Genomic DNA, 15,267 nt, shown 5'->3' with positions numbered 1-15,267 from the left:
TGCCTTATTTTTGTCCTTGGGACTTCTAAAGTTTGGTCTTCAATAAGTATCAATAAATTTAATTAATAATTTCAAATGGACGCATTTGAAATATATTTTCCTTTTTTGCTATAATGCCTATAATATAGAATTTACGCATATGCATGAATCTTATACGTTACGATTCCCAAGATTCTTCCTCTTTAAAATGATTTGTTTCAATGTGTACTTTTTAATTGGACTGTATTGAGAACTAATAAATCTGAACACTTAATTATTCCTTCAGTAGTAGAATCTTTTCTAAACTATGTCAATATGATATATTAAAAACTTTCAGCTTCGAAGAGTACATTTTGAAGTTAAATGTGGACTTCAGAGACAGTACTTTCTCTAATCCTGCAAATCATATCTAATGTTCTATATATGTACAGATAATCTTTGTATGTTCACTATATCTATGAAATATTACAAGAAAATCATGTTTGAGCCCTATCGACTAGGCTAGCATTATCTAACATGTAAGTTAAATGGCTAATAATATAGGTGGGATATTATGAGGCACTGTGAACACCTGTGGCTTGCTCTTAAAGCAGACATCTTTCTTACAGTACAGATAGAGAACCATTTTACCTTATGCGTGAAGACAAAATTACCTTCTATTTTCCTTGAGTATACATATGGTTACTTCCAAAACTGAGATGTTTTTGGATTAAAGGGCGTGTACCTGGTTCAGTGCATTATGTATGGGGAAAGAAATAAGTTCTATCCTTTTTACATTGTCTAAGAAAAGTATGACACTTGGAGGGAAAGGACCAGAACCACAATGAGAACTGGCTTCTGTTCTTGACTGGAGGCACTGTTTCTTTTCCCGGGTTTCATGGAGCATACTAAAGAGTATTTAAAACAATCTCATGTGGTTTGTCCCCTCCGGGTGTCCATTCCATAGAATAATGATGACATGAACATGGTGATTATAAAGGGATCCACATAAGCTGATCTCTCTTCTCTACAGATGACACAAATAGAAAGCTTTGAGCAAGAGTGGAAAGGCACACTGTCACTTGTCTTTCCTCTCCAAAGAAGCTGGGACACATTCTGCTCAGCCAACATGTTCCCAGAGGAATGTGATTTAACTTCCACTTTTCACACAGTAAGAAGCAACACTGTAGACCCGCCGGGAGGATGATGGCAGCCTGGGAAGAATTTGGATAAGTGTTTTTCATTCCAGTGTTTTCATGTGACCTGACTCTCATTCTCAATTTAGTTACATCTTGACCTGGAAAATGCAGCCACTGTTTACCTCTTGTCATTTGGCTTACCTTGATCATGATTGCACACCCCTCCTTGCCTATTCCCACCCTATGCAGCCCTCTCCCTTGCAACCTACTAATAGAGCCTTTCTCTAGATGTCTACACATGTATCTACTTGCTATTTCTCCCGGAAGGGGCTTTACTTCCAGGGAGATAAAATGTATCTGGATCCTTGCATTAAGTACCAGGAATATCCACCCAAAGCAGCCTAATTAGTTCCTGAATTCTTTCACCAGATCCGACTATTCATATATCTGGCAGCTTATTTAAAAACCCTGTTATAGGGGTCTTGTTATTATTCTCCACTTTCCCTTAGCTTTTCTCCCCTCCCGCCTCCATTAAACGACTGATTTTTACGCATGAGATTATAGACAAGCCTTGGGTGACCTGTTTTTTTTCCCCCCTCCCCCTCCCTCCTTTTTTCCTTGCGGTAAAATAGTGCCGAAGAAAGAGGGCACTAGTGTACAACCCAGATCGCATCCTTGCACCGTCTGGATTAGAGCTGTAGCAGGCGTCTGAACCGAGCGTGGCTGCGGTTCTCTGGCCCGGGGACCATAGCGCTGTCTACCGGGACTCAGGTACGTCTCAAGTCCAAATTCTCCAAGCAGACTCAGGTGAGCAGACACTTGCTAGCGGTGAAACCCACCCCCAGTTGCAGACAGTTCCAATCTATGGGCTTTTCCTCCTGGTCCCAGGGACACCCTCGCTTATTTTTTTCTTTTAGTCCTGCATCCTGGGAAGCGTCGAGACCCATGGATGCCAGGGTTGTCTTCCTCCTTTTTGCCTGTCTCACCTACTGTGTTTTTGCTCCCCACACGCTGCCTTAGCTCCTTTCTCTTACGACTCTCACCTTGAGAAAGAGAGCCGGGGAGGGACGAGAGAGGGAGCCAACTTCAGCCCCACGGGCGGCTGAAATTTGGCGCCTCTGTCCCCCGAAGCGGCCAGGCTTGAATATACTTGCAGGAGCATTGGCTGCAAGGCGAAAAGAATGAGGATAGAAGGGTGGTTAGAACGCAAGGGGAGGGATGTGTGTGTGTGTGTGCGTGTGTGTGTGTGTGTGTGAAGAATGCAGGGAGGGTGGTTGAAAGAGCAAAGTCGGGGGCGAGGATGGAGTGAGGGTGTTGTCAAAGAATTGCAACTGCTAGTCAAAGCATCTGCTCCCGGCCCTGCGGGAAATGTCTCGGTAGCTGGACCGAGCACTGTCCAGGGTTCTGAAGGCGGCAGGGCTGGGCTGCCGCCGCGAGAGCAACGCGAAAGCTCCACTTCGTTCCCTTTCTGACTACTGCACAGCCAAAGGACCCTATTTAAGCGAGTTCAGGAGCCCCTCCACCCTCTCTCTCCACCCCCTACCGGGGGGAAACAAGTTACCTTATCTGCACTCGTTCTCCCTGAACGTCTACTGTAAGCCTGGCTTCTTGGGGGATGGGAGTGTGGAGGGGACGTACCAAACTCTGACATGCGGATACTTTACCAGACGTTGCCTTAGTTACTAATATATAAATTTCCTCAAGCTGGCAAATTTATGTTTACTGCTTGGGTTGTACGTTAGGGTCTCTTCAACCCCTCAAAGTTAAAGGGTGCACTCCTGTTGGCGTTCATTTTGAAATAGCGCTTCCACCTTGGTAATGAAAGAGTTTCCAAATTTCTTCTGGGAAAAAGTTGATCTTTTCAAACCCTGAAAGTTCTCTTAAGGTGAAAGACCTAGCTCCTCCTCTCCTGTTTCTCCCACCCCCTCAAGTCAGTGAGGGTAATTGGAACTTGGGGACTTGAGGCTGGAGGAGGGGGCTGGTCGGCGGGGCTCTGCGCCTCCCAGAACCGATGAGGGCACTGGGAACAGGACACAGCACCTTCCCCCGTGGCCAGAGCTGCTTCCCAAGCTGTCCCTCCAGCGCTATCATGATGTGCTGACATGAATTGGACCGGGCAACTATTAACATCACTGACCCCTGAGTTTTGACACAAGCGACACGAAGCTCTGATTTTCTTTCTCTTTTGTTGGCAGCTTCCAGCTTTCCGCTGCCACCAGGACGCCCACTGTACCCTCGCTCAGTTTACCTTAGTGCACCGGTGAAGAAGGGGGACTCGAATTCCCCTAGAAACGCCTCCTTGGAGTGGAAGTGACCGTGGAGGACCAAAAGGAGGAGGAGGAGGAGGAGGGGACAGAGGCGGTGGTGCAGGCGGCGAAAGCGTTGGACTAGAGGTGTCGGCGAGCGGGACGGAGCTGAGAGAGGCAGGCGTGCGGCGTCTCCGCGGTCGCTGCACGCCCAGACCCGGCTGGCGGGACCAGCCTGGGAACGTGGCTGGCCGGCTTTGGACCGCGCGTCCGCATCACAATGGTCCGGCTCCTCTTGCTTTTCTTTCCAGCGATCTTTTGGGAGATGTCCCTTCTCCCCAGAAGCCCCGGTAGGAAAGTGTTGCTGGCGGGAGCCTCGTCTCAGCGCTCGGTGGCCAGAATGGACGGAGATGTCATCATTGGGGCGCTCTTCTCAGTCCACCACCAGCCTCCCGCCGAGAAGGTGCCCGAAAGGAAATGCGGGGAGATCAGGGAGCAGTATGGCATCCAGCGGGTGGAGGCCATGTTCCACACGTTGGATAAGATCAACGCGGACCCAGTCCTCCTGCCCAACATCACCCTGGGCAGTGAGATCCGGGACTCCTGCTGGCACTCCTCCGTGGCTCTGGAGCAGAGCATTGAGTTCATCAGGGACTCTCTGATTTCCATTCGAGACGAGAAGGATGGACTCAACCGGTGCTTGCCTGACGGCCAGTCCCTCCCCCCAGGCAGGACTAAGAAGCCCATTGCGGGTGTGATCGGCCCTGGCTCCAGCTCCGTAGCCATTCAAGTGCAGAACCTGCTGCAGCTCTTTGACATCCCCCAGATCGCATATTCCGCCACAAGTATCGACCTGAGTGACAAAACTTTGTATAAATACTTCCTGAGGGTTGTCCCTTCTGACACTTTGCAGGCAAGGGCGATGCTTGATATAGTCAAGCGTTACAATTGGACCTATGTCTCTGCAGTCCACACGGAAGGTAGGCATTGCATTTGGGAAAGAAAGGTACCCAGAAAGCCGGGGGCATTGCATGATGTGTGCTTGGGATTATGGTTTCTTCCATGTTTATTACTAGCTCTGTGGGGGAGCAGACTTTGCCCTTTCAGTAAACGCCCACCCAGGCATTGACTTTTATCACCATTCTTCTCTAGTTATAGTGTAGGAAAACTGTCCTGTCATGTTTCTGGGGATGGTAGGAGCCTAAAAGATGCTAAACTCTCCATGAACAGTGTCCAACTGTAGATTTTGGACTTACATATTTGTTTGCCCTCATTTTCTGAGTCTGTGTTTGGAAGGCATATTTGCCCAAAATGTTATCCCATCGTTAAGAGACTGGCTCCGATATTCTAAGCTTAATAGACTAATCCAAAGTGAGCAATTAGAAAAAAAAAAAAAAATTGCTGTCCTCTAAATTGGTACTGAAAACTTTATCCTGTCTTGAACAGCTGAAGGTGCTTCTTTGTCCTAGTGTGCCCCTTTTATACACAGAAGACTTATCTGTGAATGTTGCATTAATGTAGTCATCTCCCCCAGTATATTAGAAACTTATATTTGAAATTCTGGGGTGCCTTACATACCAAGGAAAAGTAAATAATCTAAATAATTTATTTATTTTCTTCCTACTAGATGTTAAAATTGTCCACATAACCTTACTCTCTCCAAGAATTATCTTGTTTTATGATAAATAGTACTAATGACCTCTTGGATTTGAGTTTTAGTTCCTAGTCTTTTTCTTTTAACACAATGGCTTTGCTCATTAGAATTTAAAGTTAGAGCAATTACAAATTACAAATGAAAAGATAGTTGATATCAGGTTTTAAAATGCATTTTAAAAATAAAATAGAATTAACTGAGCTTAAAACTGATTTTTCAGAGTCTTATAAACATGATTTCTCAAAGAACTTTTTTGTGAAGGTTTTCTTTGGTCTTTGCTCCTAGCCTATATACATTTTTGGTTAAAATGAGACTGTTGAGTCATCTACGCTTAACTCCTGTTAGATTTATGAAGAAAATGAGACCCTGGTTATAAATTGATGTCGAGGACAATTCATATGTACATGCTGGCATATGGAAGAGAATCTTGAGGGTATTGCTACATTCATATTTCTTAATATCACATTATCAAAAGAGAGACCATAGGCATGACTTCATGTTCTTTTAACAGTTATACAATATTCGGTTACCAGTGTGAAGTCTGATGACAGAAATTAAGAATCATTTTTACTGAAGTTATATAGTTATATAGTTATTGCTTTAATTTATAAAGGGAGCGGAGTTTTCAGGACAAACATAAATAACGTAGAATATACATTATAATTTTAGACTTAACTTTTGGGGGGAAAAAACCCAACTTTCAATGGCAATATTTTGACTTCTAACACCTGGCTCATGTTTCTAAATCTTGATTTTTAGTAAACTGCATACTTCTTTTTCAACAAAATCTGACACCACTTTTTTAAGGTGCAAATTTAAGTTCAGCTGTTAATTCTTTACATTTGAATTTTTAATGTTAATTTCCTACATTTTAATGTTTAATATAGTTTCCTCTAGTGCTTAGATGTAACATCTTGAAAGCATAAGTTAAAAATTGTTAATTTAGAAGAGTATCTCTAAAAGGTAATGGCAAAAATCTAGATTGAATGTGATTTATTTAAATATTTAGTAATTCTCCCTCCTTTGAACTAAGTAATCAACTATAGATATTAGAAGTGTAAATCCCTCCTTTTAGAAGAAGTAATACTATCATTTTTAAACAGTGGTTTTAGTTTTCATATTTTATTATAATATCATTTCGGGGGTGAGAGGTGGAGAGGGGTTGAGGAAAGAGCCTCCTCCTCTCTTCAATCTGTTTTCCAGTTGCAACACTTCGCTAAAATTAAATGCTAATACTGGCTTGCTTTCTGAAAACTAGAATTATGTTTTTTGAAAATTTATTAGACTTGTGTTTGCCAATTTTGTTGAGCAGGGCTAATATTAAAATTTCACCTCTGCGTTAGTTTGGACTTTGTTTCCTTTTTGCCTTCTGGCTGCTGTTGTGAGACAGAGATAATGTCTCCACACTATGACAGTAGTTGATTCCCGACTAGAATCAACTAGAATCATAGAACAGCATCAGAGCTAACTTTTATGTCTATTTTTTTTCTTTTACCAGAGATTATGCCAGTTGTTTTGCCTTTTATATAGATCTTATTTTTCTCAAAGAAAATTTGTTTCTTCTCTTATTTGACATACTATCTATGGAAACTAAATTGCCTTTATTTTCTTCTATCTGCAAAGAAATATCACAGCCTCCTTTATATAAGCTCCAGCTAAAAATTTGTTTTTACTGTGGCTCTGCCCTCCTGCTTCTCAGGGACCCATGGTGTACTGGCCTGCAGGCACTTTCTTGCATCATTTAGTAATTTTCCTGCCTTCAGACTGATGGGGTCACCTACTGGTGACAGTTCCCTGTCAAAAAACAGCTAAGACCACATATCAGTGTTGTCTCTGCCATCTGGGCACTATTCAGGAAGGAGGTCAGTTTGTCCAGATATTAGTAATTCGGAGCTTAGAAATTTTGGAAACTACAGTGACCTTCACCTCTCCTTTCCAAATTAACCATTTTAAAGTCAGCGTAACATCACACTTTCTTTTATTAGAAGTTAGCCTGGTACAGTTAACATCAAAATTACTAAGTGACTAGACTAGTGTACCTTCATTTCTATGGTTAATTTTGATGGACTTTAAAGTTAGAGATGGAGCATCTATTCTTTGAATGCTCCAATTGTTTTTATATCCCTTTATTATTTTATTTTATAAAAAGTTAAGCTTAGAGATATTTTCCGTTTTGTTTTTTTTTTTTTTAAATTTTTTAGCCAGCTAGAATTCAGTGTGTGTGTATATATATATATAGTTTTTTTTTTTTTTTTTTGGCAGAATTTTCAGTGTTCTAGCACATCATTTGTGCCACACTTGTCCTCTGGGTATGACAACTGTCATTTACCTGACATAAAAGAGCATCTGTGCATGTGAAATTAACTGCAATAAGCTCTCCAGAAATTTATTAGGATTGGTTCCTGAGGGGAATATTGAAATAGGATCTGTCAAAGGGTGAGGGTGGTGAAGCAAGAGAGCTTTATCCACAAATAAAAATAAAATGCACTTTGGAGCAAGGTGCTCACCTGGAATGTGTGTCTTTAAATATGCTAAGCATACAATGCAGAAATAGCCTTCTTCTGTGAAGAATATTTCGACCAAGGGCACCATATTCCATCCTTCTGACAAAATGCATATTCCCCATCAAAAATTAAATTTATCATTTTGAAAGGCTGTTAAAAAAAGTACTTCAAAGTAATTCTACTTGATTAAATTGAAAGCATTGGACAAGTCCAATTAAAATATCCTTTGAGTTTGTAGCTTCAAAAGATTTTGTTTTAGTTTTTGTTTTGTTTTTTGTTTTTTGTTTTTTGTTTTTGGATTGGTGCATTTTCATTTGTTTTAAGGTTTCTCTCTTAGTATTTTGTCTCCTAGTGCCAGATGAGTATTGATATGATAAGAGGTTTAGTGATGTCACTTTCTTTTTGAAAATATTCACTATAAGGTGCTGTTTAATTTATGTTTTCATTGTGGTGCACCTTTTTTGACATTTGCTTGCATTTTATCTGAAATGGGCTTTTTAGGCTTTTTTCCAAAATCCAATCATTTTTTTCTCAGAAACTTTTTTCTATTTGACATAAAACTTACTTTAAAAGTCTAATGGCATCAGAAGGCAATCCTAAGTCAGTTAACTATTACTCTAGCTAATGCGGTTACATATAAGACTTTTATTTCTAATTAATGTGTTTCCTATCTATGCACCACTAACTTTCTTTATACCTTTTTAGCTTGAATCCAACCTATATCACAGTAACTTACCTTAATAAATTGTTGTATTTTAATAAATTATTATATTGTAGTAAGGAATGGGAGTGTCTTGAAAGGTTATTTAGGCCAATCAACTAAAGATACTTAAAACGCTACTATTACAATCTTCGCCAAGAAGAAGTTCCCATATACTCTAAATTTCTGAATTGTGATTAAGATTTCTAATGAGAATGGGAGAATATAGGGCTTAAATTCAGAAGCAGAATTTCACCTATTAGTCAATTTTTCTATATAATGACCTGTCTCCCTGAAATTTTGACCAATTCTCCATTGACAACTGGGAATCAGTCAAGCAATTTAAATTCCCTTTCCATGTGACATTTGCCATCAATAAATCCTTTCTTTTTATATGCATACCTTGCCAGTTCCTTACCCATATGTTATAGTTTTTAGTTTCCTCCTCGTCACAGATAACTCAAGTAGATCTTATCCAAAAGTCTTTTTTAAAATATGTGCTGCTACTAGGTAATATTTCCTTTCATTTATACTTAAGCAGTTCTTAATATTACTATCATTGTTATTAATATTGTCATTATATCTAAGAATAGGACTCTGTTTTTTTATTTCCTTTTAAATGTGAAATTATTAGCTTAAATTTGTCTTATCTGTAAGTTCTGAAATTTTAGTTATTTAGCTCATTTTAGCGTTCTGCTTTGTGTCCTCACGATTTTATTCTAGACATTAAAACTGAGTTAAGAATGGAGTCCCATAGCCTATCACTAGCAAACTACTCCCTGACTAACTCTGGTAGTAGGCCATACCTATTTATGAATGAATGAATGAATAAATGAATGAATGAATAAATAAATAAATAAATAAAGTTTAAATGAAAACCATCATTATAGATATTCAACTCTAATTGTTGATTTACTATACCAAACACCATACATAATAAATTTAAAAAGTTGGTCTCCATTACTAAGTACTTTATACTCTAAGGGAGTGCAGTTTGTACACAGGTAAAACAAGTAAAAACAAGTAAAAATGAATCATTATGGTATAGACACTTAAAAACATGACTTTGTACAACTTGAGAACACTGAAGGAAAATATTGGTGAGTATAATTCGCTAGAAAAAAAGCTAGAGAAAAGGGAATTTTGATCAGTTTTTTAATTTTTAATATGACATTTGTAAAAGTTAGAGGCTGTGGTGAGAATGTCCCTATGCAGATGAAACGAGCGAGTCTGATCGGCTGGAGTGGAGAGTGTAGTCCAGGAGCTATCATCTCAAATGTGGGTTCTTATAATCTCTGATTCTGTGACTCTTTATTGATATAAAGGGCAAAAAATGGAGAATCTTAAAGTATATACCAAAAAGTTTTTGTTTCAAGAGAGATATGTCCAAGCAGAGTTTGATGTGATTCAAAGATAATTAAAAGAAAACCAATTACTGAAATGTGTAAGGGAGATGCATTAGATGGGGAGGAGAAAGCTAACTATGAAAAGATTAGTGATTGTAGAATTCTAGATACTAGGTTATTAAAATAATTAGGAAGAATAAAAGGTGATCTAAAGAAATATTTTATGGGAGAATTTGATGCGGCAAAGAGTTAGGGCCGAGAAGTGTTGAAGCTACCTTCAGTTTTGCAATTCTGAAGAGCCAGGAGAACTTTGGAGTAATTAACAGGACAGTGATAGGTAGGTTTCAAACTATGATTTCTTTAAGATTTTAACAGCATGGACTTAGATTTAATGTGTGCAACTTGTTGTGAACTTTGGCTGAGAGCATATACTTTATTAGCAAGTGTGGGTGTACGGACAAAAGAGAAGTCAAAGATAGTAGTGAGGTTCTCTATTTGGGACTTTAAAAAGTGTTCACATCCAAGTAAACCTTGTTTAGTTAGAACCTTGATTCTCCAGCTTACTTACCTGGGAACTTGAGAGCTGCCCTCTTTAAACTCCAACCTTTTAAATTTCAAACATTTTACAAGGCGATTTTTGCAAACTATATTATATAATTTCCTAACTTCCTTGAAAGAGAATTTAATAGACAATTTTCTTGACTATACAAAGTAATCATTATGAATATCAGTTGTTACATGTGCTAAGATACAGTGGTAATCTTGAAGCTGGTTGAAAAGGTGATCTCAAGAAATATAAAATATAAAGCTATTTTAAATTTCTTGAAAAATATAAAGCTATTTATTCCTATCACAAATGGTCCTAGATTGCCACACTTTCAAGTTTTTATATTTATTTTATCCTATATTGGCTAGGCTTATTAAACTCATTTTCAAAATTATATAATCAGTATTTAATGAAGCACTACTATGCGCAAAGGATTAAGGTGAAATACAAAGATGAATAAAAGAGACATCTTTATTATTTTGAGAAAGCTTGAACTCTTCTCGATTCTTCGGCCCTGCCATCAATCACTCTGTGACTTCATTTGCTTTGGAACAAATTTTATAAAGAGCTGGTCAGTGTAGGGTAGATGGTGATGTCAGCTTCTCCTTTATGTTTCTGTCATATGGCTTGCCAGCTGCCATTCCTCTTCAGGCACTACAATGTTTCTCCTAGTGACCTATAGAGCTAATATACAATGACTATTTTATGGATATTTAATAACTTTCTGGGCAGTGGCTGAGTTGGTGTCATCATAAAGAGATTTTCAGAAGCCACATTTCCAGCATGCCCTTTAGGAAGATCACAGAGGGCTGGGAAACCAAAGACAGAATAGTTTAATGAGCACCTTAAAACCACTGAAGAAACAACGCAGGCTGCATACTATTCTGATTTTAGATTGAAAGTAATATCTCAGTAGGAGAAAGTTGTCAGTTTTTAGAGAAGCCGTAGTTGAAAACCAGAGTCAAGCCGAGACATGAAGCATTGTCAAAATGATGTGCTGCTTATCCATCAAAGAGCTACTGTTAGGTTTTAAATTTCGATAGAAATATTTATGTAAGTTATGTGTACAAGTTCTAATTATATTTCATGCCCAATTGTTCTCTGGGAATATCTACAACATTTTAAATCTTAATTTATATGAAAATTATAATTTTTTCTTTGGTCTCATGGGAAGTTTTGCTTTCTTGAACTTAAGGCATGGTGGTACCAAATATAGCATCAATGTTTTTATCAAGGGAATTTATTGGCTCAAGCAGAAACTTTGTGATCAGAAATTCTCATTTATCAATTTTAAGATTATCCATTTTAGTCAGTTTAGGGCCAACAAATTCAAGATTCAAGGCAATTATCTAAAGGATTCAGATAAAAGCCTTAATTGGCAATTGAAGCACAATAAAAATTTCGGGGAGCAGGTTTTTGATTACCAAGTAACTTATTTTGCTTCCTAATGAAGACATGGCCATTTATTCACTGATAAACCCATGTGTCTATTATGTGTCAGACACTGGTCTTTGTGCTAGAAACATGAAAATTTAAAGAATAATAACTATTGCAATCATTATTACTTTATTATTATCTTCCATCATCTGTTGGAAGTAACATAGAACTATAGAGGTAGTTATAGGCTCATGGGTTACCCAAAAGTACATTTACTCATTTTTACCAAAAAATAAATGCACAAAAGACTATGGGAAGTACTATGTTTATCTCAGTTTTATTTGTAAAATGTAAATAATAATTGCTACTATATTGTTTACCTCACATCAGTGTTTCAGAGAACAAGGAGATGGTATGTATAACTAGTTTTCCTCTGCTTTTGTTGAACTGCCACCAGAGATGGATTCTTGAGGTATTAGCCCTTCTTAGTTGATACATTTTGAGCAAATGCATGGAATTTGTTAATCAAGTGTAAGTTTTTTACCCTGAAACCTAGTAACATAAGATAAAAATGAAATTCATGGTTAAGATAAAAATGCAGCATCTGCCATAGGTTTTAGAAAGCTTTCTTATTTTACAAATGAGAAAATAAAGGCCCAGGGAAATAAAAATGACTTGCCTAAGAGCGTAAAATTTGTTAGTAGCAAAGCCAGGACTAATACAGCTTTGTGTTAGATACTTTCTTAAACCGAAGTTTGTTTGTTTGTTTGTTTTTAAATCACATGATCCACCCTCATGCATTCTTCTCTCCTGTGCGGTTTATAGCATCCAGCCCAGTTACATTCTTTCCAACTTCGCTGCTGTCATTTTGTAGCTTCCAGGAGACTCTTCTGTCTCTGAAAATGCATTCTCATTGCTGATAGTCTTCCTTTCACTGTCAACTCTTGCCATACTTTTGGGTGATTTTAACATTAATGTGTGTGACCCATTGAGACCTAACCTTGCAGTTCATTGATCTCAACTCTGTGCCCTTTGCCTACTCTTCAGCAACCCACCCACTCTTAGCATAGTCTTGCATCTTGACAGCATCAAGAACTGTTTTGTCTCTGAACTCATAAACACCAGAAAGCCTCTGAATAGTAGTAGCCTCTTATCTACACCTTCTGTTGCTCCTGACTAACCTGCTTTCCACATTTCCATGGAAATTCTGGATCAAGCCATTTTTACTTGATCTAATATCATCTCCCCTGGATCTGAGCAATTCTACCTCCATATTTGTGCTTGTTACCATGTTGTAATAAAACTTTTTTTTTTTTCCAGAGAAAATGAACTTCCAACTTAAAGTGGCTACTCCACATGGAGCTCTAGTTGAGGAGATTATGTTTGTCTTTTTTCCCTAGCCCCTTAAGGGTAGAAAAATAAAGACCAGAAAGTAACTCTTTTATTTTTTTAAAACTCTTTTATTTATTTTTTAATAAAAGAAGAAGGGTGGGCTGTGGTCAAGAGTGGGAGATCCCATTTGTTCAGACAGCTCTGTGGTATCTATCATCTCTACAACAAGTAACCAGGGGCAGTGTAGAGTGGATAAGAATAAAACATTAGAAAAGAATGGCTAAGGTTGGATTCCAAGGGTTCAGGGATAAGACTTACCCAAAGAGTTCATGGAATTAGCCAGGCTTACAGAGCCATCAGGGTAAAATGGACATAAATAATCCCTTAAGTTTATCATGCAGATGAGATGGTGCTGTAAATAGAGCTAGATAAATGTAAGCTATTATTATTGTTGTCAGGCTATTCCAAATTTAATTAAGAAGATGTCCTTAGTCTAGGTGAGCCCGCGTGAAGTAAATACAGGAATGTTCTGGGGTAAAGTATGCAAATAAAAAGAGAAGATGTAGATCTTGCAGATTTGCTCACGTTGAGTAGCACATTTGGACTTCCATTCTCTCCCTTTATAACAATCATACCACAGCGAGTGACTCTAAGGGAAAGCCCTGTGGTTAGACAGCTTATTCTCCAGCTATTGCATGATACTCTGAGGCAGTTTCCTCTGTTCTCTGTGGTGCTCTAACATGGTTTTTAATCTGTGTGTTATAAAAAGTAGAATGAAAAAGATCAATAAACAAATTGCTGACAACATATTCAAGAAGGGAAACTTTACAATAGAATTTAAAAGGTGATATAAGGATATTGAAATAGCATAAACAACTTACAATAAACAAATAATATCCTCTTTTCCTGAATAAATAAATACACTATTTTATTTTCACTTTCTGGTCAATAGGTATTACTCTGTTGCTGAGGAGGAATATATGTTCAGAACTCTATCTTAATTAAATGTTAGTGAGAACTGTCTCTGGGCCAGACTCTCTGCTATAGTCATTGATGACCAGAAATAGATGATCTTTAATCCCTCTTCAAGAAGTTCACTGTATAATGATTACTACTCAATCTGGTAAATGCAACCATAGGAAGTAGGTATGACTTACGTAAGTTGGTAACAGAGAAAAATGTGACTTGCTCTCTCTGGGCCAAGGAAAGAAGTGATGAAAGCTCATAGAAGCCTATCAAAGGAGGTAACATTAGAAATTCATTCCTTTAGAGGGATAAGAGGAGGACACAGATGAACGAATATGAGTAAAAGTTCTGCTATAGAAAACAAAGTGTGCTCCAAGAACTCTAAATGTATCACTAATTCTAAAATGTATATTCAGGGAGAAGTAGTGGGGAAGGATCGAGTTGACAAAGGAGGAATGGAGTAGGTCATGAAGGGACAATCTTGTCAAGCCAAGGAATTTAGATTCTATTTTATAAGTGTGGTGAGCCAGTGAAGGATTTTAAACAGGGAAGAACCATGATAGATTTAGATTTTGGCAAGGGAACTCTGACAATTTTGGAGAGGACAGATGAAGGAAAGGAGTAAGATTGGAAGATGGGACACAAACTGCCAGACCACTGATGGTGGGAAGAGTGGTGGAAAAAAGGCCAATCTGATGACTCAATTTAGTCAAGAGATGATGAGAGCTTTAGTACAAGAGGAATCAATGGAGACAGAAAGGAGAGAATGGATTTGACAGCTGTTTAGTAGGGAGATTCAGTAACTGATGAATTGTGAGATCAAGAAGAAAGAGGAGTCTACAATGACTCCCAGGTTTCCATTTTGTAGGACAAAATAAGGAATAAAAGAGGAAGCACAGATTGGGAAAACATATATTTTAGACCGCTTGACTATGAGGTATCTATGTGGCAATGGATTTGAGAGATCCATAGGCCAAAGATCTGGAGAGGGAGGTAGATTTATCAGCAGATAGTTGTGGTTAAAACACAAGAGCGGACGAGATTGCCAAGGGAGGGAATATAGCATGAAAATAAAAGAGAGTCAAGGGCAGAACTTTGCAGAAAGAGGATCCAGAAAAGGGATGGAGATGAAACAATAAGAAAACTAGAAGAAGAAAGAGGAAGAACCAGGAAAGCCAGTTATGAAAGCCAAGGAAGGAGAGAGTTTCAAGAAGGGAACAGTGACCAATATCACAGAGCTGATAGAGAAGGGGGTTTATAGAAACGGTGTTCTTATGAGTAGTCTCCACTTCCTCCTGGCTTTTTGCCTTCCAATAATCTCTTAATGCCTAAACCCATCCTAAGGGTGGAAGCCAGGTGGTAGGGGAGGCTGCAGGTATGTAGCATTGTTCCTAGAGACTTAGAAGGTAAGGTGAGAGATAGGATAGTAACTAGACAGAGATGCACTTCTAAGCTACAAGATTCTCTAGCATGAGAAAGACTTAAGCAGTGTTAAAGA

The 15,267-nt window shown here is 38.5% G+C and overlaps 1 protein-coding gene across 5 annotated transcripts in view; it reads left to right on the top strand.

The window, feature by feature from the left end:
- Window positions 1-1,859: 1,859 nt before the first annotated feature.
- The window catches only part of GRM1 (glutamate metabotropic receptor 1), a 328,106-nt gene continuing 314,698 nt past the window's right edge, over window positions 1,860-15,267 (top strand). The window contains exons 1-2 of one of the 5 annotated variants that reach the window (XM_006915342.1): window positions 1,860-1,904; window positions 3,293-4,323. In XM_006915342.1, the coding sequence (XP_006915404.1) occupies window positions 3,624-4,323 (700 nt within the window). In that variant the 5' untranslated portion in view covers window positions 1,860-1,904; window positions 3,293-3,623. Of the gene's footprint in view, window positions 1,905-3,292; window positions 4,324-15,267 lie in introns of those variants that run through there. The other 4 variants (XM_006915341.1, XR_001517211.1, XR_001517210.1 and 1 more) reach the window with 4 other exon arrangements.

Source organism: Pteropus alecto, unplaced genomic scaffold (assembly GCF_000325575.1).
Source record: "Pteropus alecto unplaced genomic scaffold, ASM32557v1 scaffold185, whole genome shotgun sequence".
NCBI lineage: Eukaryota > Metazoa > Chordata > Mammalia > Chiroptera > Pteropodidae > Pteropus > Pteropus alecto.
This window is presented reverse-complemented; position numbering and strand designations above follow the sequence as displayed.